The following is a 24,927-nucleotide window of genomic DNA, read 5'->3' as shown; positions in this document are numbered from 1 at the left end:
CTCATGGAGCCTTATTTTAATTGTCTCTTTTCTCCAGGCTAAATGTGCCTAGTTTCATCCAGAGGTCGATAATTCGGATCCCTCTGTGGTCAGACAGATGACATAAAGGATTGAGAAGGAAGTCGTGGAAGGCCCAACCTGCACACTTCCCATGGGCACTCTCCTCCATCCTTTATTTCCTGGTTCTCTAAGCTTTCTAAATTAGCACGTGGAGCCTCAGAAGAGAATATCTTTGGTTTTAGCCATCCAGCGACAGGCCTTTATTTGTTGTCTCGACAGCAGTCTTGGTCCCGTGCCAAATGCTGGCCAGCACACAGGATTTACACCTGCAAAGATGATCAGTCCCTGAGTCCCAGGAGAGCCACGGAAGCCGAGCAAGCATCCCAAGGAAATGTGACTCGCAGACCTCACTCTGCGTTGGCTCGGGTGCCATGGCAACAGAGCACCCCATCCTGAGCAGATGGCACAGCAGACTGCCCGGTCACGTGGTGCCTGCTCTGGCAGACTGGCTACCTCCCCGAGCTGGCTCACTCTGTCCAGCTGGCACGGAGTCACACTGGTAACTATTTACATGAGTCAAAATCCACCCAGCGGCAGCAGATGGCCAGGTCAGGATGAGACATGGGGAGTAATGGGTGGGTTTGGGCTGAGTCAGAGGCAGAAGTAGCACACAGCTCCTCCGTGGGCACTAACAAGTCTGAACATTGCTCCACATCGCTCCTGCCACTGCCTGGTCTCAGCGTGGCTAGAGGCTGGGAAAAGATCCCACGTGAACAAAGCAAATGATCACCGGCTGATCTTGAGACCCTGAGATAAAATGGTGTTGGCCAGGCCTGTCCCACTCCTAAGGCACCTGTCGTCACACCTGGCCATCCTCTGGGGCTCCTTATCATCTTTGGAGGAGGGCACATCTGGACAGAGCCCGCCAAGGTGCCATGCCTGCCCAATGGAAGCATTCCAATACATTGGTGTGGCTTCCCTGGAGAACAAATGAAAATTCCTTTAAAAACTAAAAATAAGAGTTACCATATGATCCTGCAATCCCACTCCTGGGCATATATCTGGGAAACATGAAAACTCTAATTCGAAAAGACACATGCACCCCAATATTCATAGCAGCACTATTTACAATAGCCAAGACATAGAAGAAACTTAAATGTGGACACTTAGAATAAAGAAGATGTGAGATATATATATATATATATATATATATATATATCACATGTTGTTTAGTTGCTAAGTGCTGTCTGACTCTTTGCAATGCCATGATTGTAGCCTGTCATGTTATTTTGTTATGTTAGATCTGTCCATGGGATTTCCAAGGTAAGAATACAGGAATGGGTTGCCATTTCCTTCTCCACGGGATCTTCCTGACCCAGGGATCGAACTCACGTCTCCAGCATTGGTAGATGGATTTTTTTACCACTGAGCCACCAAGGGAGAGTAATGAGTAATATTACTCAGCCATAAAAAGAATAAAATACTGCCATTTGCAGCACCATGAATGGACCTAGAGATTATCATACTAAGTGAAGTAAGTCAGACAGAGAAAGACAAATACTATATAGCACTTATGTATAGAATTAAAAATGCAATACAAATGAACTTAGTTGCAAAAGAAAAAAAGACTCAGAGACATAGAAAACAAGCATGGTTACCAAAGGGGAAATGCGGGAGGGATAAATGAGGAGTATGGGCTTAGCAGATACACACTGCTAAACATAAAATAGATAAACCATAAGGACCTCCTATATAATACAGGGAACTGTGTTCATTATCTTGTAATAATCTATAATGGAAAAGAATCTGAAAGAGAATCTGTATATGTAACTGAATCACGTTGGTGCATACCTGAAATGAACACAACATTGCAAATCAACTATACTTCGGTTTAAACAACCTTTTTTAAAAAGAGAAACCTTCCCACTACAAGTCAAGCAGCTCCAAAGCTCTAGGTGTAAAATCTCAACCAGGATCAGTGAAGAGATCATGAGCTCTGGTGTCTTTGTCATCTTGGTCACTCACGTGGCCCAGGCTTGGTACACAACAGGCAGTCAGGGGCATGTGTTGGGGTGAATTGAAAGCATCTGTGACGCAAATCCAACAGAATGACCTTTGCCTGGGACCAGGTTTAGGGTATGTGTAATTTTTTAAGGCAGGATGTCGACTCTAGAACATTTTGTGAGCCATTCTGAGCGCCGAGAGCACCGGTGATATTCTGACGTCGTTAGCCCAGGGTGATCCGGGTGTTTCGTTTCCTGCTTTGGAATTCTTTCTGTCACAAGACCTCGGTGTCTCCCAGGCCCACAGCCAAAAAGCTGGAGCCAGAGAGAGACTCATGCACGCCCACAAGGACTGCAGCTCTCATCTGCCAAATGGAGAGTATGTGGACTTGAAGCGCTTTCTTCCTTCTCATCTCTCTCACCAGGAGGATATGCAGGGTACCAATCTGTAGTGACAGCATCAGCGATGGGGCGGCCTTGAACCTCAGCATCAGCATCAGCACCAATAACCTGGAGGTCAAACTGGGGCAAAGGTCATCAAGCTGGGAGGCACACGGTCTCCCTAAACATCTCTGGACGTTAACACTGAGATTTCTAGAGAATGACTAGATGCTACGGGCTACAGGAGTCATAAAATGATTATCAGAAATGATTCTGTCTCCATGTTTATTTGGAACCTTAAAGAAAATGAAGAGAGACTGACTGCCCCACCAAAAGAAGTGCAGAATCACGACAGGCTTGGGAATTCTGGGTGGTGAAGGGGTGGACTGCAAGGCTCAGCAACTTAGCCCGTAGTCAAAGGCACCGGGGTTGTTCTGAAAATAGAGATTCAAGAAGCCCAAGAAGGTGTTCTTATCTGTGAGAAGAGAACAGACTGTGGGATCCTGCTTCATGGCTGCAATCCAGAGCCGGAGCGCAGGGGTGTGGTTCACACAGCTGCAGGACAGGAGAGAAGTGTTAGCCGGTCTGAAGGTGAAGGGGGACGCAAGTCACTTTTTAGACTACAAGCTACAAGGGACGAGTTTATTGGGGCAACAGAGCTATCTTAGTTACCTTCCTATCAACTGAGCACAGTCACTTACTGGAGGAAAATCTGACTTGAAATGGCTGTGTGTCTTTAGAATCACCAAAGTTGTTGTTTTTAACCCTGCAGTTAAAATACTTGTGGACTGAGTGCTCTGGGGAAATAAGGTATCTGTTTTTTACTGTTTACCAACAAAAAGACACATTCTTCAGTCATTCTCAGATTTTACTTTTGGGGGATTGAAAAAAAAGTTTTCAAAAACACATTTTTAAAGAAATGAGTAAAACAATCATGAAACCTTGAAATAATGGAGCTGACTGGGCCCTTTCAGGGACTGATCAGGACGTGTAGGTCTCGGATCTGTAGTGACTTGCCCAGACAGTAAACTTGTTAATGGAAAATCCAGGAGGAGAAGGTTCCTAATGTGTGGTTCAGCTCTGTCCCCAGAGGAGACAGGTTTTGGCGAGGTTTATGTTCTGACATGGTTTAAAATATCCAAGTCTGTGACATCTGACCTGCCCTAAGTGAGGAGCTTATAAGATGAATCCTGGATAAACGCAAGCATGTGCATTATAAAAGTCCAGATGCAGTTCCACCTCGGCAGGACTGCATTCCCCAACACCAGAATAGTCCGGCACCCGCCATGTGACTGGCTGGTGTGAGAGCAGAGCCAGCGCAAGTTCAAGTTCTCCTGTGAGTGTCGTGGGAACAAAGCACATGTCTGTCCGGGGCCCCTGTGTGGTCTCCCTGAGTCTACAGGGCAATTTCTTCTACTTTATCCCTATACTCGTGTGGTGTATATGGCTGGCCATTTTGTTTCTCTGATATCAAGCATATATTACTTTAAAATCTTTTTTTTTTTAAGGGTATGCCTATCTGGAGAAAGATTCCTCCAGTAACTAAGGTGCCCTGTAAGGGATGTGAGGTCCACAGGGTGACACGGCAGGACCAGGCAGAGGGCCACCGACGGAGCTGCAGACAAGCCACCAAAACCCTGTGACTGAGACCGTCCACCTGCTTCTACACTCACCCCCAGCTATGCTGGATGCATGGTGAGGACAGCCAGAGGCTCTGAAACACTGGGGAGGCTCTGGGATGCAGTCTTAGCAGCAGCAACATGGATAAAGTGTGTGTCCGCAGTTAGTGGCACAAGAGCACAGGTGCATTTTGAACAAGGAAGCACACAGTTTAAAGCTCTACATTCCACATTCACGTGAAACATGTCCAGAGGAGGACAGATGGCACAAAGATCATTTGAAGCACTGCTACCCAGTGTGACCCTCGGAATCTATGACCATACAGCTTAATGTCTTACTCGGCTATTCCATATACTTCCAGCCGCTCAAACCAGGGCCAAAAGAGGTAATCAATCATGGATATACAATCTCCGCCAAAGAAGACGGTGTTCTGATAGCCAAGAATCTGGAAGTTTAAACAGAGCAAAAGCAAGTTAATTAACCCATCTGCTAATGTATTTATAGGCACTAAATACAAATATCAAATTAAGTCCCAAAGAAGGAGACCCAAGGCTTGGCGTCGTCTTCCATTTGGTTAGGTGAATGCTTCTACCCTTTTTCTGAGGTTTCTTCCATCTCCTTTAGGGTCTGTTCTCCAGGCCACACTTAGCCCCGCCCTCCTTTCAACCCTGGAGTATCCCAGCGGCTCATCTGATTGGAGGATTTGGAAGAACAACCCGCCTCTCTCAGCCTAGAACAGGCTACCCGCTGTTCTAAGCTTTCTAGGGCTCAGCCCCTGGAGAGGGGCCCTGCCTCTGACCAGCACTGCCCATTACTGGGAGGGAGGGGCCACATAAGGAACCTCACTTGTTGTGGTCATGCCCCCCCCATTCTCCAGGATCCAGTTTATCTGTAATAAAGGGGATACCATAGCCTCCACATGTCTTCCTCTTTAGCCTTATTTTTCAGCCAATTCAAAACTAAGGCAAGGAAGAGCAGGGCTATCTGATGGGCTCTCTCAAATTCCAATACTGTCTTTCTATCATATTTTCCTTTTTTATTTGAGCTTTTTGAACTTCATATGTGTTGGCCACTCAACATTATCAAATTTTTGCATTAAAGCAAAAGTTCTCATTCCCAAATGGGACAAATCAACACAGATAGGTGAACCATCAAGAAAACAAACTCTTGACAGAGAGCTAGCCAAAGACATTGGTGGCGGGGGAGTGGGGGACGGGGAGGTAGTTGAAAATTTAAAAGGCAATAGTATTTAGCAGAGGTTATTGTTGGGCCAGTTCTTCCCATTGAGAAAAGTATGATGCCAATTATCTAGTTAAGTCAAACAAAAGACTCTTTGGACTGACATAATCCAAATGTCATAACTGGACTGTCATAATGGACTGACATAACTCATAATCAATTATATACTTCCCTGTAGCAAAATATCTAGATCCCTATATCCTTTATCTAGATTCCTATATCCTTTATCTGGACTTCCCAGGTGGTGCTAGTGGTAAAGAATCCACCTGCCAATGCAGGAGATGAAAGAGATGTGATTTTGATCCCTGAGTCAGGAATATCCCCTGGAGTAGGGAATGGCACGAAGAAGGCAATGGCAATCCACTCCAGCACTCTTGCCTGAAAAATCCCATAGATGGAGGAGCCTGGTAGGCTGCAGTCCATGGGGTCGCTAGGAGTCGGACACGACTGAGTGACTTCACTTTCACTTTTCACTTTCATGCATTGGAGAAGGAAATGGCAACCCACTCCAGCATTCTTGCCTGGAAAATCCCAGGGATGGGGGAGCCTGGTGGGCTGCCGTCTATGGGGTCGCACAGAGTTGGACACGACTGAAGCGACTTAGCAGCAGCAGCAGGGAATGGCAACCCACTTCAGTATTCCTGCCTGGACAGAGGAGCCTAGAGTGCTGAAGTCCATGGGCCACAAAGAGTTGGACACGACTGAGCAACTGAGCACGTCCTTTACCTAGATTTCAAACTTCCTGTCTCTCAGGCTTGATTCTTCATCCTTCAGGCCAGCTTGTTGCTTCTATGAGGTAGTCTAGGGGTGGAGTTAAGAATGAACTCTAGGGCTGGCAGATCTGGTCCTCTCCTGGGTTCCGCCTCTCATTCAACATGAAACCCAGACAATTTACTCACCTTCTCCTCCAAGCCTCAGTGCTCTCATTTGTATAATGGTGGTAATGTTATTGCCCACCTTAGAGGTTACGGTAAGGGATGATGGAATCATGCCCAATAAGCGTGAGCTCTCTTGATGAAAAATCACAGAAACCTCTAGAGGTTACATCTACAGAAAGTAAATCCTTCGCCACCACCCTTCTCAGAAGAGAAAGCAAATATTGGTACCCTAATGTCTATGTCTTCATTATCTCCCGGCATGGCATAGAGGAGTTCCCCTGACTAAGCTGAAACAATGCTGTTGCTGCTGCTGCTGCTAAGTCACTTCAGTCGTGTCCGACTCTGTGCGACCCCATAGACGGCAGCCCACCAGGCTCCCCGTCCCTGGGATTCTCCAAGCAAGAACACTGGAGTGGGTTGCCATTTCCTTCTCCAATGCATGAAAGTGAAAAGGGAAAGTGAAGTCATGTCTGACTCTTAGCGACCCCGTGGATTGCAGCCCGCTGTTTGAAGAAGACGGTACTGAAACGGCAGAGCCTGGTCAATGAAAATTTAAAAGAGGCTATTTTCAATCATATGTAGTAAGACCTGATTTACAAGGAAGAGGAACCATCCAGTTTTCATGAATTCCAGAAAGCCCTAACCCTTCTTTATATTCAGGATCAGATAATAATTACCCAAACATTTATCACTGGCTTTGAAACGTATATGTCCAGCTTATTATTGGCCTTCATGGCACAAATCAGAACTGAATCTGAACTGACTGACTCTGGAACTTTTATATAACTCTTCTGCTTTACAGAGCAGAGATGCTCTTGAGAAAGTCCTTATCAAAACAGACCATATATGGGCATTTATTAGAACCCATGATAAGTCTTTTGTTAAGGTGATGAGATATTTTGAAAATGAATAATTGCTTAGTAATTGATGTTTATTTAGTATATTTTAAAACCTTTCATTTACTCAAAGTGAGAGTATGTCTTTGAATACATATCATCATTTGGATGCAATGAATTTTTAACAGAATGGTACACTTATTCATTCAGACATTAGGAACCATCGAAACTGTTTTACTTCTATTTATCAAGGAAGTCTGTCCTCTGTTTTTTAGGAATATCTTTGTAAAACTACCCTCAGCCGTGTAAACACTCATAAGGACTTCCCTGGCTGTCCAGTGATTAGATTCTGCACTTCCACTGTAAGGGGCATGGGTTCAATCCCTGGTCAGGGAACTTAAGATCCTGCATGCCAATGCAGTGTAGTCAAAAAAAAAAAAAAAGCCATTCATAATGTAATTCAACCTTTATCAAGGTATTCATTACAATAAAAAGTCAAGACAAGTATATAGATGAGACTGATGTCTTCTGCCAGCCTCTCCCCTGCCCCTGTGATACATTTACACATTCCCTCAGACTTTCTTAAATCCAAGTGTGACATCAAAATTCCTTGGAGTTCTTGATACAGGTGCAGATTCTTGAGCCCTGCCTCAAACAGGCATTTCTCCACCAGATTTCATACAAAGCAAGTCTAAACGTCCCAGTAGAAAAGCAGTCTTCCTATAAACCAAAGTGCCAGCTTCTCTATAGACACATCACAGTGACCCAGGGGCACATTGTGGCTAGGCCTCTTTGGAAGCTCATTACCATCTTTAGGACCTTCAGTAGGAGAGCTCCCTTCTCCGCAAACCTGAGACATTCCAGACATGTACAAAGACTTGTTCCCTGAGAATCACAAAACTTCAGTACTGGAAGGGCCCCTGGATTCATCTAGCATAACTTCCCTTCCATTTTTCCATTTATTTATACCATGCTCACTAGACAAAGGATTGGAGGTGCATTGTATAAAAATGTGTACACTAAAATATTAAATATGAAAAATCATGCTAAGAAAGGCAAAAATAAAAGAACATAAGGTCAAAATAAGGAAGGAAAATGGTCTCAAGATATCAAGCCAAGGCTCCTGCAGAGTTCCTTAATAAATAAAGCTTTGAATTTGACTTGAGTTTCCTGGCAATTCAGAGAGGAAAGCGTGCTAGTGAGCTGATTCTTGTCTCCTGTGTGGAAGACACTCTTGCTTAGAAAGAAGGAAACTCTGTCCCAGGGAAGTAAGAGGGCTCTCTGGTTCGTGCCAGAGCCAAGACAAAGACACCATTCTCCTAAGTCCCAGCCTAGTGTCAACCCTGTGTCAACGTCAAATATGTATGTATGAGGACTGTAATCACAGAGGCTTTCCCAAGTCTCTTGTGAATTCTTTGTCTGTTCCTTAAATTTAAGTATCAGCAACAAGCTCAGAATCAGCAAACCCCGAAACCCTCTTTCCTTCTGCCAAGGACCGGCCCAGCTTTGAGAGTCCCTGTGAGGACTCCCCCCACCCCCGCCTCGCAATCTTCCTCTTTCTCCTTCTCTCTCAGTCAGGCAACTAACTGATGGAGAGGTGAGATACAATCATGGCAAAAGAGCTTTTCAAAATTCTCTCCTTCCTGTCTCATTCCATGGATAAGACGGTCTTCAGGAAACTTGACTTAAAATAGTTCTTCCGTATTCTCAGTTTAAACTAAGTCCCTTTTGTGGTTGTTCTTCAGTCCCTCAGTCGTGTCCAATTGCTTGCGACCCCGTGGACTACAGCATGCCAGGCTTCCCTGTACTTCACTATCTCCTGGAGTTTGTTCACACTAATGTCCACTGAGTTGATGATGCCACCTAACCATCTCATCCTCTCGCCACCTTCTCCTCTTGCCCTCAATCTTTCCCAGCATCAGAGTCTTTTCCAATGAGTCGGCCCTTTGCATCAGGTAGCCGAAGTATTGGAGCTTCAGCATCAGTCCTTCCGATGGATATTCAGGGCTGATTTCCTTTAGAATTAACTGGTTTTATGTCTTGGGACTCTCAAGAGTCTTCAGCACCACAGTTCTAAAGCATCAATTCTTTGGCACTCAGTCTTCTTTATGGTCCAACTCCCACATCTTGACAAATTTAGGACAGTCAGAAGTAAAATAATATGACAGTGTTAATTTCCTATGTCTTATCTTTCCTAGATGATCTGTCATCAGAACAGGAAGCTGCAGCTTTGCCTCCACCCACTGAGCAGTGGCTATGCTAATAGCCAATGTGTTTTAAAAAAAAACCAAAACTCTGTTTTGCGGTATTTCTGTCACCTGCCTGTCACATATAGTGATATTGGTCATTCTTAATGTTGAATAACTTTTCTCACAATGGACTCTCTCATTCTCAGAAATACTGCCCTTCAAGATGGCCTTCTTAGAAAAGATACTTTCCACCAAGGCCCTAGGCCACACATGGCCTGGGGAAGAAACTGAGCCTCTAGCTTCAAGCCCTAGGATTTCCTTAATGTATTAACACATCTTCCATTCAGATTAAGACGTGAGCTATTTCAGGAAAAAGCCATTTGACGTTCTGGAATAGTAGAAAACGTTATTTTTAAAATTTCTCTGTTCTCCAGTTCACTGAAAAATGACTACAGATCCTTCTCTTGGTTCTGGATGTGACTCGGAAAAAGGAATGAGCATGCAAATGAAGAGGGAGAGACTGGTTGGTGACACCTGAGTACGCTGTTTCCACCCCTGAACTTGAACCCTGAAGGGCCGCTTATCTGCCTCGAAGGCCTCTCGGGCTCCCCCAGGCGGACAAAAAGAGGTTCCCGCTAGAGCGCACGTAGAAGGAAGAAGCGCGCTGGGCTCCCCCGCGTGGCCATCGTGGTGAGGCGCACTGGCCAAGGCTCCCCAGCTAGGACGTTCACCAAGGAGGAAAAGGAAATCTGCAAAATTTTTTGTGAGGGACAAGATTATAAAGAGAAGCCCAGACTTCCTCAAACCAGACATCCTAAGAATCATCAGTCTACAGTCTTGGGCGCTCAAGTGCAGCGTCAGTAACTGCACTTGTGGTCTTAATGCACCACCTGCCCTGCACACAAGAGAAGTCTCCTGGCTCTAACCAGGACAGCATGCTGGCTCTGGCCGGGCTGGAGGAGGAAGGAAGCGGTTTTTCTTGATGGAAACAGTTCTTATGAAGCAGAACCAGTCCCCTCCTATAAAATACACAAAGCCACCTGCTGTTACATTAGCAATGCAGACCCTAATCAGAAGCAGAAATACTCAATCCACTCCAGGGCAGATATCTTTTGAGTTCGTACAAGATAAGGGAAGATTCTCAAGATTTCAAATTTCAGGTGTCTGCTCCACTGACATACTATAGCTGAGGCTGAGCTAATGAAGATTAACGGATTCTCCTTAAAACAAACCAAGGATACAGAACAAACTTAGAGTATACATAAAACCCACTTCTCTGGAAAGAAGCCTGAGAAGCAGGGTCTGTGCCAAACACACCCCTCCTGCTGGTCACCACTTACAACCAGGAGTTTCCTGTGAAGATTCAGAATGCAACCTGTCAACATTTGGCCACCCTGAAAATTCTATCCTGGAATCCCTTTCATAGGTTTAATTCTTTTTGTTGCAATATATTTGTAAGATAATAGTGGAGGGAAGCTAGTGGGGCAAGGCTTGACAAGTCAAATATCTTTAAAGTGATGGGTGGTAGATGAAAATATAAAAGCATTTTATCAAATTTCTGAAGGGGGAAAGGATTTCCTATGTACAAAAGCAGTGGAAGAAATCACAACAGGAAAGATCACACAATATTTTTAATGTTAAATTTCTATATGTACAAAGACGACAAAAAGTTAAAACAATGTATCTTAAAAGCAGGCCAATATCCTTTACATATAAAGAACTCTTAAAAAAATTAACAAGAAAAATCAGGAAGATCTTGACAAACAGATGGGCAGCAGACCATCTGCACAAATAAAACACAAAGAAATGGAATACTTTGGGGAAAACATACCATCTCACTATCAAAGAAATATACATTAAAGCAACTATGAGAAACTACTGTTTCTCAAGACAGGCAAGTATCTTTTTAAATGAAATCTCCCAACAGTGAAAAGGGATTGGTTCAAAGGGCATTTTTGACACTCAGAGGGTAGGGGGTATACAGCACAAGTCTTGGGGGAAGCAATTTAGCAACATCCAGCTCTAGCTTCTAAAATGGTCATACCCTTTGATCTGGTAATTCTGTTCCTGGAAGTCTGGCCTAAGGACATATTTTAAAACAGAGAAAGGGCTTTTTATGCAAAGGAGCTGCTGTTTCTGGGAGGCATCATTAATAATGATAAGCAACTGAAACAATCTAAATAACCCTAATGAGTGTGCTGGATACATAATTCTGGCTTATGCATATGGAAAATTATGCAGAATGAAAAGTTTTTTTTCCATCTTTAATAATTACACATATAATAGAGAAAAATATTCTCATTATTAAAAAAAAGATTCAAACACAGAAAGCAGTATAGAAGGCAAAGGCTCTCCCTTCCTATCCTTGCTCTGAACCACACTTCTTTCCCACCCCCAGGCTAATCCCCTTCCAGTAGTAGGCACCAGCCAAGTCTGATTTGAGTCTCTCCAGACATTTTTCTAGGAGTTTATTTACATTTGTGCATATAATCTCAGATATGCAGATGATAACACCATCCTAATGGCAGAAAGTGAAGAGGAACTAAAGAGCCTCTTGATGAAGGTGAAAAAAGAGAGTGGAAAAGCTGGTTTAAAATTCAACATTAAAAAACTAAGATCATGGCATCCAGTCCCATGACTTCATGGCAAATAGATGGGGGAAAATGGAAACGGTGACAGACTTTATTTTCTTGGGCCCCGAAATCACTGTGGATGGTGACTGCAGCCATGAACTTAAAAGATGTTTGCTCCTTGGAGGAAACGTTATGACAAACCTAGATAGCATATTAAAAAGCAGAGACATCACTTTGGTGACAAAGGTCCGTCTAGTCAAAGCTATGGTTTTTCCAGTATTCATGTATGGATGTGAGTTGGAACATAAAGAAGGCTGAGCACTGAAGAATTGATGCTTTAGAATTGTGGTGCTGGAGAAGACTCTTCAGAGTCCCTTGGACGGCAAGGAAATAAAACCAGTCAATCTTAAAAGAACTCAACGCTGAATATTCACTGGAAGGATGGTGTCAAAGCTCCAAAACTTTGGTCACCTGATGCGAAGAGCCGACTCATTGGAAAAGACCCTGATGCTGGGAAAGACTGAAGGCAGGAGGAGAAGAGGGTGACAGAGAATGAGATGGTTGGATGGCATCACTGACTTAATGGACATGAGTTTGAGCAAACTCAGGGAGATAGTGAAGGACAGCCTCTGCAGTCCATGGGGTCGCAAAGAGTCAGACACAACTAAGCAACTGAACAACAGAAAAATGTATCTCAAAGACCTATAAAAATAACATGGAAAAATGAGGTTATATAACAAGCACAAATAAACCTTCAATTTTGATGATACTTGTTTGAAAGAAAAATGTAAAAGTCAAACGGCATTTATTTAAAAAGAAGAAAACGTTAGAGTATAAGGCTGCCAACTTAAACTGACCTGTTTGCTTGTGGATAACATGGACCATTATACACTGGTCTCTTGAGTTGCTTATCACTCAAGACAATCCATAGATATTTAAGATATTTTCAACTCACAGAAAATCCTGATTGTACAAAACCATGGAGAAAAAATTGTACACATCATCTCTATAATAGAGAGAAAACATCTCTATTAGAATTATTCTGACAAGTTTCAATTTCACTAGAATCTCCTAGAGTCAATATACTGGTATTGAGAGGAATGTATCAAATAATTCAAGCTCAGTGGGCATCTTTCAGATTCTGATATTACCTATGTTGTACTTACAATTCCTACTAACATTCTATGGGACAAAACCCAATTCAAATCTGGAACAATATTTCATATTCAGTGGTCCTTAATTAGCCCTGGCTAGCACCCCACTCCAGTACTTAGCAGCAGCAGCAGCCCTTAACTAGCCAGAATTTCACTGATGCTACTTATTACATCTGAGAGGGTCATTGGCAAGATTAAATAAGAGGAGTATGCAAAGCAACTTTAGCATCATGCCCAGCACGAAAATACAGGCTCACTTCCCTGGAAGAACCCAAACTAAGGACCTGTGCCTCCATTGTAATATTATACATTTACTTAGCAATCTGTAATTTTCAAAGTTCATCCATCATTCAAATGCAGAGTAGGAAAGAGATGGGTCAACCTATGTTTTCAATTATCTTTGAATTTAAAAGATTTTGTTTCAAGGCTCCTTTCCCTGGCCAAGCATTTAACTTGTAAGAAGGTAACCAGACATGATAAAATCAGTTCAGCTAATCTTTGAAAATAAAGACCATAAAAATTCTCCATGGGCAACAGCTATCAAACTTCTTTTTCAAAGCAAGGTCCCCCTCCCTCTTCAAATTCAAGCTTATTAGATGTCTTGTTAAACACAGTGTCGAAACCAGGGCTGGTCTGGCTGAAGCAGGCTCTAAAACCACCAGCAGACCTCCTCTCACTGGGCCGTCCCTCTGCAAAACTTGTGAACACACCTTTTAAAAGACCCTTTCTTTCTATGAATGTGGAAACGAAGGCACAGAGAGGTCCAGAACTTTGATGAAGGTTCTGGAATCCCATAAAGCCAAGCCCAGGAGCCAAGACTCTTTCTACCTCACCCTACTTGCCTCCTCAGAGTTAAGACCGCAGTCTGAGTTCTCAGGACCAAAGGCTGACACTTCTTACACATGATGCTGAATCCATAAATGCTGAAACTATATAAATCTAAGACAGGCAGCTGTAACTGTAAATAAATTTAACAGCTTCCACTTCACAAAGGTCAGATGGAAGACTATTAGTAATCAGCCTTCTTTTAAGGGGATAAAAATAGCATTCCCTGGCTGCCAAAGAATCACAACCCACCCATAGGGGAATTTATCAGTTTCTAGAACAAAGATAATGGAGAAGGCAATGGCACCCCACTCCAGTACTCTTGCCTGGAAAATCCCATGGACAGAGGAGCCTGGTAGGCTGCAGTCCATGGGGTCGCTAAGAGTCGGACAGGACTGAGCGACTTCACTTTCACTTTTCACTTTCATGCATTGGAGAAGGAAATGGCAACCCACTCCAGTGTTCTTGTCTGGAGAATCCCAGGGACGGGGGAGCCTGGTGGGCTGCCATCCATGGGGTCGCACAGAGTCAGACACGACTGAAGTGACTTAGCAGCAGCAGTAGAACAAAGATAAAGGAAGTCAAAGGACCACCTTCCAGACTATAAGAGAGTTACAGGGTAAATAGCCCTATTACTGCTAGATACATGGAGGATCTGGTAACAAAGATTACCCATAGACACTTCCCCCTTCTTCCTCTTCTTCTTTTTTTTTTTTTTTTTAACATTTATTTATTTGGCTGCTCAGGTCTTGGTTGTGGCATGTGAGATATTTTTAGCTGTGGCATGTGGGATCTAGTTCTCTGACCAGGGATAGAACCTGAGCCCTCTGTATTGGGAGCATGGAGTTTTAGCCCCTGGACCACCAGGGAAGTTTTTCCCCCTTCTTTCTTAATTACAGAACTCTGATTTTATGCAAGGTGGTCCCAGCTAAGAGATTAAATTTCCCAACTTCCCCTGCAGATACTTATAACTCAATGACTACGTTCTGGTCAATGAAACTTAAGTAATCATTGGACAGAACTTCTAGGAAAGCCTTTAAAGGTGTATGGTCTTTTGCCAGTTTTTTCCTTTCTGTTGTCCTTTCTATAACCTGGAACTTGGATGTGATAGCTGAAGTTCCAGCAGCTATTTTGTTATTTTGAGGATGTAAGCCTCACAATGAAAATGACACAACAGGAAGAGAAAAACAAAAAAACCTCAGTCCCTGCTAACTTCATAAAGAAGCCATCAAAACGGCCCTATAGTACTGTACCTCTAGGCTTGTGTGTGTGTGTGTGTGAAAGAATAAATCCTTATAAGTTTTTAAATCAATGCTATGCTATGCTAAGTCACTTCAGTCGTGTCCGACTCTGTGCGACCCCATAGACGGCAGCCCACCAGGCTCCCCCATCCCTGGGATTCTCCAGGCAAGAACACTGGAGTGGGTTGCCATTTCCTTCTCCAATGCATGAAAGTGAAAAGTGAAAGTGAAGTCGCTCAGCCATGTCTGACTTCTAGCGACCCCATGGACTGCAGCCCACCAGGCTCCTCCGTCCATGGGATTTTCCAGGCAAGAGTACTGGAGTGGGGTGCCATTGCCTTCAATACTAGAAGCCAAACACAATCCCTAACCAATATTGACCCTGGACTCCTAAGCAGAAGCTACAGAATCCGTGCAGAGATAGGTCAGGAATGTGGTGATTCTGGGAAAGGAACAAGTTCATCACATGCCCTCCCCTACCCCTAGGCATATTTTCAAGAAAAATTCCAGAGGAGGTCAGTGGAGCGCAAGTACCTACAAGTTAGATGACCAGTAGTTGAATTTATCAAAGTCTGACAGGAGAAGTATATAAGTCCGTGAAAGCGGAGGGTGTCAGGGTGACCAGGGTGTGGACCTGCATCACTTTATCCACCACATCTGGCCAGGAGAGGGCCCCGTTTTTACCTCTTCCAGGTTGCAGAACTCCTGACGCAGGGCCAGCTTCAGATCACCGCAGTCTCTCCCGCATCTCAATGCTACCAGACACTCCTTGGTCAAATGTGGGACCTGATCGGAGGACACAGGTTCTGAGCAGAGAAGTCCGAGGGCACTCCGTGCTCCTGCTCTGCCTGACAGTGCAGCCAGAGCTCTGTCACTCTGTCAACAGTGCCACCTGATGGCCATCTCTATGGTTTCAGGAATCCACTTGTCACAGCACTCTGGTAAACAAGGTGCTTTAAAGGGGGCTCTTTGGTACACCTTACTTGTTCAGCTATTTCCATACTGTACAATCTTAGGTGGGGCATTTTCCTTCTTTAAGCCTCAGTGTTCTCATCTGAAGAATGGACACAAGAATAGTACCCACCTTAAAGGGTGGGACCTGATGAGGGCAGTGATGGGGATCAAACAGATTGACGTGTATAAAATAGTTAGAACCATGCTTGGCACATGGCTAGGGCTCAGTAGACATCAGTCACTAATATCATTGAGTCATTTATGTTTCTTTAAAAAAAAAGCTATCATAAAATTTCTCCATCACATTCTCTCCCAAAATCAACAGCTGTGTCCTTTTCTCTCTTCTTCACATTTCCTGGGCAGTCGGCACTCCTGTTCCCCATAAAGGGCAATCTCCTTCTGTGCATTACCTTTTTCACACCCCGATATTTTTTTCACCTGAGACCTTGGAAATAGCTCCTTCAAAGTATCACTAGTTTTCCACTCTTTCAATATTCCTTGTCTCAAGTTACACAGTCATAACTATGCCATAATCATAACTCTTGAGACTGCTCGTTCCACTGGAAAAGTAGTTATTGGCAAAGACTTTAACCTTTAATATCAGAGGTCACAGTTTTACTATAATTCCACATGAGTTATCCTCCTAAGGCACACACAGGTATTAAAACAAATCAATTTCACCAATGATTTGACTTTTAAAATGGACTAGAGTTTGAGAAAGACATACAAAGTAAAACAGAGTGTTAAGTGTTTTTGTTTTTTTTTAAATGGATATACCTTATAGAATAGCTCCAACAACATCTTTTGGCGAGCTCGCTCGTAAGGGTCATACGGGTACAGCTTCCTTCCAGGGTAAGCGTCATCCAGGTACTCACAAGCGATGACAGACTCATAGATCAGTTGACATTTGCTGTTCTCCAGGACAGGAATTTGGCCAAAAGGATGCTTTGTAAAGTACCACTCAGGCTTGTTTCTCAGGTTAATGTTGATAACTTCATGTCTTATAAAGCAAAGGGAAAACAGGACAGAACAAAAATGAGAGGATTAGGCAGACACTCATCTTTTTTTTTTTTTTCCCTGAAGTGCACAAAGACCCCCTGTAAGATCTTAGTGTCTAGATCAGGGATCAAACCTGTGCCCCACGCAGCGCAAGTACAGTCTTAACCACTGGATTGCCAGGGAAATCCCCAGACACTCATCTTGAAAGCAGAAACAATCAATCTATAAAATTAAAATTTGCAACAAGTTTTTTAAATTGAGGTTTGTACAAAGAAAAATACATAACAACATCATTCTTCAACAGTAGGATGTGTTCAATGTTTTTTATGCCTTATCCCATTCACTCTCCATGATTCCCATGAGATAAACTAGGGAATCATGATGAGGTGCAAACAAAGGAAGGCAAAGAAATCATTTAACACATCCCTTCTGAGAGATAAGGCTCCTTGTGGTTCAATCTCTTGCCCAATATTACCTACCAGGAAGTAGCAGAGCCAAGATGGAAGGCCAGGCAGTCTGACTCAGAGCTCACAAGCTTAACCACGGCACCACAGATTTTAGTACATTTTAAAGTTTGAAAGTACAAATCTGATATCTGGAGACATTTTTTGTTTGCCGCAACTGGAGGGAGGGGGATTCTACTGGCACCTAATGGGCAGAGGCCAGGGATGCTGCAAGATATCCAACAACACACAGAACAGCTCCTCCCCCCTCACCAAACACACAAAGCCAGGAATCATCTGCCCCAAATGTCAGCAGTGCCAAGGGTGAGAAACTCTGCCCTAAAGAAGGACTTCCATCAATTCTCAAGCTGCCACTTCATCACTGTGGGTAAAACATCAATCTATTGTTATTTTTCTTTTTTATTTAAAAAAGTAAACTTTGGGCCAACTAGAATTGAGCAAGAGGGAATAACCTGGAAAAAGCCATAGACACTCCACAGAGCAGAATTATATAATTTTTTTTTAAAGTCTCTGTAACAGTCTCTGCGTCTCTATAACACAAAACTCCAAAGTCATCCCCTAATGATACACACTGGAGGCTGAAGTAACACTTTAGTTTTGAGCTGGCTCCCTGCAGCCTCCCCCATTCCAGTAAAGTTGCTCTGCCTTCAAAATCCAGACCTGCTTTGCAGGAGCTCGTCTTGCAAAATTACTTCTATGACCAGTGTGCCCCCATTTTTCAGGTGTGTGGGAAACCTCTTGATAGCAGTCCTTTCTATTTCTTTGTTTGAAACTATTTGTTCATTCATTCAAAACGTAGTTTTAAGTGCCTATTATTGGCCAGGTTCTCTTCTAGCCCATGAATAAGAAAAAGTCCCTGCCTTCAAGAACATACATTTGTGTGTGTGTGTGTGTGAGAGAGAGAGAGAGACAGTGTGTGTGAGTGTGTGTGTGAGTACAGGTGTGTGGGTGTTGGGGGAGGGGCAATGGAAGTGAGGCTGGGGAGTGTGGAGGAAAAACAGATAAGTAAGGAAACGTTGTTAGTGCAATAAAGGGAACAGAACTGACCTGAATACAGCTGGGGTGGGGTCTGGGCTGCATTTCATAGAGCTGTCAGAGAAGGCCTCGGTAGCCTCCGCGGTCCGCTCTTTCACAAACTTTAGGGAAGAAACCCAGCTCACCAGAGCATCATTCAGTTTACTCCGAGTGGTCCTAACAGTTTCCTGCAGAGACCTGATTCTGCATTTCAGGATGGCCCACTCAAGAACCCACCTGCCCTCTGCTAACCGTTTATTGACTTCGTCTCAGAAGAAAGTGACAGACAGCCTGTGACACCTAAGCGGGGACCCCCGGATGGTGAACCTATGGGGCCTCCCACCGCTCACCTGATGCCTTTGGCCCGGAGGACCAGGCGCGTCCTGTGCGCGTACGGACAGAACCTCATGCTGTAGAGGCGGATTACGCCTTCAGGGACCGGCCCTGGGGGGATGCTCCCTGCGGGTGGAGGGGGGACGGGGACGCGGATTAGCTCTGTGTGGAGAGGGGCTCACTCGCCTTCCCAGGACCCCACGAGGGCCGCGGTCCTCCGCCTCCCGGGCCCCAGAGAGGACACCTTTTTTTTTTTTTTTTCTGCACGCGTCTTTTTTGCGGAGGAACCGCGATCCTCCTCGCCGCTGCGCTGATCGGCGAGCCAAGGACCGGCAACCGCCTCTCCAGAGCCAACATCCAGCCAGCCGGCACCCCCAGCCCGCGGACAACTGTCAAGAGGACTCACCTTTCCCCAAGGTCCTGGTCGCGTCGTCAGTCATGCTCTCCCGGCGTCTGCGCAACGACCAACGCTCACAGTCTTTGCCGTGAGGCTTGCTGCCGCCGGCGCAGGCTCCAAGGACAGCAACGTTCCGGCGCGCCCCGCTGGCTCCAAATGCAACTTTGGAGCAACAGGGCCGTGTCGGGGTGGTAGGGAAGTGATCCAGGACGGCAGCTAAGATAATTCAACCTGAGGAGACAGAGCCCCAGATTCAGAAGCCAGTGTAGCAGGAGTGGGAAAAACAAACAAACCTGAAAAGTACCCCTTGCTTTGAACTCACAACATCCTGCGCGGTCTTTTCTCTGCATCAAGAATCTGTGAAGAACAGGCATGTGAATTTCACTTACTCCAAGGGAGTTTAATACAAACTGACCAGGGTGACACTAACGTTTTCTTTCTCATTCTAAGCCCTCCCTCCTGTCCATGAGTGTACTTTATCTTAAAATAAGGCCAAGGATTTCCCTGGTGGCTCAGTGGGACAGGACTTGGATCTCTGATCAGGGAAGATCCCATATACCCAGAAGCAACTGAGCTCATGTGCCACAACTATTAAGCCTGTGCCATAGAGCCTGGGAACCACAACTACTGAGTCCATGTGCCCGAGAGCCTGTGCTTGGCAAGGAGAGGCCGCATCGATGAGAAGCCCAGGTACAGCAAATAAAGAGTAACCCCCTGCTTGCCATCTATGCAGCAATGAAGACCCAGCCTAAATAAATTATAAAATAAGGCCAAACTTTTTCATCATCTAGCAGATAAGAAGAAAAACTTAGTGTTAAGATCTTGCATGACCCTAAAGTGTCTCCTTTAATTTTATGTCCTCACTACTCTAGTTCCAGCCTTATTTATGAGATTTTACTCAAGTTCTGAAAAACTGGTAATGAATAGGAAACCAGATATCTAGAGGCAGAGACAAATCTGTGCACTCTCTTCAACTCCCAGTATACATTTCAGAGCAGACCCTTTTTAATTACTAAGGACATACTGCCAACAGCCCAGCAATACAGAGGTCACTTGGATAGCTCTTTCATCTACATGAGATAAAGGGGTTAACTAGCCTTTGCTCTGACCCTGAATCACTGCAGATGGTGATTGGAGCCATGAAATTAAAAGACGCTTACTCCTTGGAAGGAAAGTTATGACCAACCTAGACAGCATATTAAAAAGCAGAGACATTACTTTGTCAACAAAGGTCTGTCTAATCAAGGCTATGGATTTTCCAGTAGTCATGTATGCATGTGAAAGTTGGACTATAAAGAGAGCTGAGCACCGAAGAATTGATGCTTTTGAATTGTGGTGTTGCAGAAGACTCTTGAGAGCACCTTGGATTGCAAGGAGATCAAAATAGTCAATCCTAAAGGAAGTCAGTCCTGAATATTCATTGGAAGGACTGATGCTAAACTGCAACTCCAACACTTTGGCCACCTGATGTGAAGAGCTGACTCATTTGAAAAGACCCTGATGCTGGGAAAGATTGAGGGCAGGAGGAGAAGGAGACAACAGAGGATGAGATGGTTGGATGGCATCACCGACTTAATGGACATAAGTTTGAGTAAACTCTGGGAGTTGGTGATGGACAGGGAGGCCTGGCATGCTGCAGTTCATGGAGTCGTAAAGAGTTGAGCGACTGAACTAAAATGAACTGACCGGTACATAAAAAAGAAACAGTCAACATACCCATGTCATGTGAGAGCTTCTGGTAGACAAGGAAATTAGTCCTGATCAGGTAAATGTGACACTCACATAAAGGAAGTATAGTATTTCAAATAGTTGACTTTCATATAAACAGATTCTAAAGGGAAAGGCCATATGAGGAATGTGAAACTCTCTAAATTCAAAGTAAATTATACTAACATGTATTTAATGCTTTATGTGTATTAACTCACTAAATCCTTAAAATAATCCTACAAGGATTCTCTTACCTCATTTTAAAAGATAAGTAAACTGAGACTAGCAAGGTTAAGTCACTTGACCAAAGCCTGATAACTAGTAAGAGGTGGAAGGAGGTTTATGAAGCCTGGAAGTTTGATTTCCATGGCAAGTCACTCCATCTAGAATCTTAATCTATATCAGAGATGGGCAAACTTTTTCTGTTAAGGTCAAGACAGTAAACATTTTAGACTTCTCAAGCCATCTTGTCTCAGCTACTAAACTCTACCCTCGTAAGGTGAAAATAGCCATAGATAATATGTAAATAAATGGGCATGGCTGTGTTCCAATAAACCACTGTTTATGAATAGTAAGTTTGAATTTCATATACAGGTATATTTTAACAGACTACTTTTTAGAGCAGGTTCACAGAAAAATTTAGCAGAATATAGAGATGTTTCCTACCAACCTATCCCCACACATGCATAGCCTCCCCATCAACATCCTGGATCAGGGTGGTACACTTCTTACAATCAATGGATCTATATTGAAACATCATTATCACCCAAAGTCTAGTTTGCATTAGGACTCACTGTTGGTGAATTTCATGTAGTTTTCACATGTTATAAATTATACTTCTTCACTGAAATGTTTTCCCCTAACTATTCTTAGCTCTTGAACTGCAAAGAAATGAGCAGTGGGCTTGGCTTGACCCTCTGGCTTTAGTTTGCCCATCCCTGGTATACACTGATGATGACTGGATTAGCAACCAAGCTGAGGATTCCATTGGAAAAGTAAAAGGTTCCTGGGTCCATCTTTCTACTACACTAGAAGAGAATGTATTTTCATGTTGTGTCCCCTTATTCCCACCTTTTCAATAAAACCAACTCTGAGAGCTGGTAAATATTGTTTATTAAAAATACAGCTGACCCTTGAACAACTAGAGACTTTAGGGCACTGGTCCTCCACTGTCAGCCCTTCACATCTGTGCTTCTACACCTGCAGATTCAACCAACTGCAGACCATGTAGTACTGTAGCATATATTCAGTGAAAAAAATCCAGGTATCCATGGACCCTTGCAAATCAAACCCATGTTGTGCAAGGGTCAACTGTATACTTGTATTAATATATGGGAAGTCATGGGGTGAAGGTCTATTTGATGTAGTCAGGGGAGAATGGACAAAGGAGTGGAATGTTTTTCCTCTGAAGGGAAGGAATATTGTCAAGGTTCTCACTTGGCACTATATTCAAACCCTGACCTTGGCACTTAGGCAAGCTATCTAACCTCTATGATCTTCATCTTCCTCACCTGTTAAATGAGAACACGAAGTACCTACTCGATGGGTTTTGAGTATCAAATGCAATTGTTCAGGTGGCTATCCTCAGTAAGAGGATATCCTTAGTAAGAGTTTAGTCTACTTCAAAATTAATGATTAATCCTAGTGAATAAGGACACATTTTTGATAGTATAGTACATTCTGATTTTATATCCAAAAAGATAAAATGCACTGCGATTGAGCTTTGCCTTGCACATCAGAATTAAAGTTCAACTCAGAACGCTTATTTCACCAGTTACCTATTTAACAACAATTGAATGGGCTGAATGCTGCAGGTTACATTTCAGTTTTTAATCTTACCACTGAACAATATGGTTACCCTAGAAAGGTTTTAATTGTGACATTTAAGTTTAACCCTATTTTCTCATTGAGACTCAGTAAGTACCGCTTGGAAATCCTCTTTGTAAATTTCCCTTGTTTGTTATTATATCATGTTTACACCTCTATTATACTGAGTCACTCAAGCAAGGAATAAATGGTAATTGGGCTACATTAAACCTACTCCAAATTGGTTTCCAGAGACTTGAAATATGATGGAATCTGTTTTGAAAATGTGGAGATCTTCAGTCCTGGGTGAAGATGTCTTAAGCTTTCTAGGAAAAAAAAGTGCCACCACAGAAATAATCTTTTCACTCTATTTACATGAGTCTCTGTTTTGAGGAGAGGAAATGGGGTTTGCATTTTGCAATTTTTCAAAGTTATTTTGTCATACTAATCTCGGATAGTGGAAGAACTTGGAAGACATTCCTCTTAATGTTTCAGAAGCTTGATTTACATGACAGATTATGTTACTGAGAGTTCCACTATTGTTCACCAAGTTCAAAGAGTTAGACAAGTGAGGGAAAAGGCTCTTTTGCAAATGGGCCTAGATTTAGGACTTTTCCCCCCTTTAAGTTAAAGGTATTCGCTTTAAAGACCTGTTTCTTATTCTCAGAGTAGCTTTTTTTTTTTTAATGTTAAAATCTTTGATGAAACTTTCGTGAAGACAGTTGGGCTTCCGTAGTTGGGCTTTCGTCTAAAAGTGTTAGGCAAAATTAAAAATCGGCAATCCCATTCTGGGTCCCCAAATTCATGAAAAAATCTCAAGTTTCAGAATTGACCTCAAACCCCTCTCCCCTTCAATGCTACGCAGGGCCAAGCAACCCACCCGGTGCATGCAAAATGATAGACGCCCCCGAGGCACCTCCCGGCGCGCGGCAAACGGGACCGGATATGGAGCTGGGGGAGGAGGGGGGGGCGGGTCGGAGAGAGAGGCGGGGCACAGGCGGAACCCGCCCCTTAGAACGCGACTCTATCCGCCAATTGGCTGCGGCGCCCGGAGCTTCACCAATCCGCCAAGCCTTTGGAAGCGCTCCGGTGGAAAGCTGAGCTAATGGGCGGCCGCGTTACAGGCTCCTGGGTACCGGAATCTTGGATCCCAACGGGTATGTGGCTGGCCAAAGTGGAAGCCGAATAGTGGCTGGTCGTGGCACCTCAGCGCCCGGGTCTACATCCGACTGAAGTCCGCCCGCAGCGGACCCGGGCTTGTTGGGTGGGGCAGGCGGACGGCAGCAAAGATGAGTCAGCTCGGAGCGTGGGCATTGGTGGCGGCGGAGGTGGGCGGCTGGAGACCTTTTGTGAAGTCAGTCAGTTCGCTTCTGCCTCCTAGGGTGCGGCCCCCAGGTCGCCTGCATCACCATAGGACGAAAGACCCATTTCATATATGTACTCCTGGGCCCACCCGGACCTACCGAATCGGAAATCCAGGGGTGAGCCTTAGGGGATTGCTAGGCGCTCTTTTAAGAGTATGAGGGCAGGTCGAAACCGCTCCCTAGTTCTGATATAAGAGCCCTGTACTGGGTATGTTCTCCAGCACTTTCCTCCAGCATCTTAAGACTTCAGTTAACCTCAGGACTTTAATTGAATCATCTGTAGAATGAAATGATGCTCTCCGGACCTACTTTCTCATGGAGGTAATGTGATGATAGAAAGTGAATAGTAAGAAGCCCAATGAGCTATGGAAGTGTATAAAGACATTAGTATTTCTGAATTACTCATCCAGCTTTAGAATGGATGTGGCCTTCTCAGCATTTAGTTATATACATGGAACACCTTTTGTGCTGGGCAGCATAGGATTTGGTAGGAAGGATTTTGAAAGGGTTAGTGACTGAAGCCTGAGAGAGCCAATAGGAGACCACCTAGTCACTTGGCTTTGAAGTTAATGTGGGTCTGGACTTCAGTGGCAACAGCAGTTATTACTGTTGTATAAAAGGCATGAAACTGAGTCAGACATGGAAATGAAAGAATGAGGAATTGAGAAGTTCTTAACTCAGAACCTAGAAGACAAACTTTAAAGGGCATCTCTTGCAATGACAACACAGTATCTATTTGGAAATGTCCTATGGGCAGTTAAAAATCCAGATTGACTTCCAGCTCTCACTAGAGGTGACTTAGAAATTTTCAGCATGGAGTGTGATAGAACCCTTAGAGTCATATGAACACCCTGAGACAGGAAATGTGTTTATATTGCTGCAGGAGGGCCTTGAGGAAAGCCCACAGTATGGCCAAATTTGGTGTCAAATCAGAGGTGATTCAGTAAGAC

The 24,927-nt window shown here is 43.9% G+C and overlaps 1 protein-coding gene and 1 long non-coding RNA gene across 9 annotated transcripts in view; one reads left to right on the top strand and one right to left on the bottom strand.

Moving 5' to 3' along the window:
• Nucleotides 1-2,652: 2,652 nt before the first annotated feature.
• On the bottom strand, nt 2,653-24,845 carry GSTO2 (glutathione S-transferase omega 2). Of its 8 annotated transcripts, none has more exons than XM_061403387.1 (8): nt 23,750-24,845; nt 22,849-22,939; nt 19,110-19,331; nt 18,721-18,829; nt 16,671-16,893; nt 15,624-15,725; nt 4,343-4,449; nt 2,653-2,939 (listed from the first exon to the last, which is right to left on the bottom strand). In XM_061403387.1, the coding sequence occupies exons 3-8, from the start codon at nt 19,141-19,143 to the stop codon at nt 2,780-2,782; spliced, it is 735 nt and encodes a 244-aa protein (XP_061259371.1). In that variant the 5' UTR covers nt 19,144-19,331; nt 22,849-22,939; nt 23,750-24,845; the 3' UTR covers nt 2,653-2,779. The 8 variants fall into 8 exon arrangements, with proteins under 8 accessions (XP_061259371.1, XP_061259367.1, XP_061259369.1 ...); XM_061403383.1 differs by lacking the exon at nt 22,849-22,939 and adding an exon at nt 19,423-19,457; XM_061403385.1 differs by lacking the exons at nt 22,849-22,939; nt 23,750-24,845 and adding exons at nt 19,423-19,457; nt 23,494-23,580.
• Nucleotides 23,687-24,927, top strand: part of LOC133239384 (uncharacterized) — a 36,330-nt gene continuing 35,089 nt past the window's right edge. Inside the window, exon 1 of the long non-coding RNA XR_009733810.1 lies at nt 23,687-23,770. This is a non-coding gene — a long non-coding RNA (uncharacterized LOC133239384). The remainder of the gene's footprint in view (nt 23,771-24,927) is intronic.

This window comes from Bos javanicus, chromosome 26 (assembly GCF_032452875.1).
Source record: "Bos javanicus breed banteng chromosome 26, ARS-OSU_banteng_1.0, whole genome shotgun sequence".
Taxonomy (NCBI): Eukaryota; Metazoa; Chordata; class Mammalia; order Artiodactyla; family Bovidae; genus Bos; species Bos javanicus.
The sequence above is the reverse complement of the archived record's forward strand: the minus strand, read 5'-3'. Positions and strand labels throughout refer to the sequence as shown.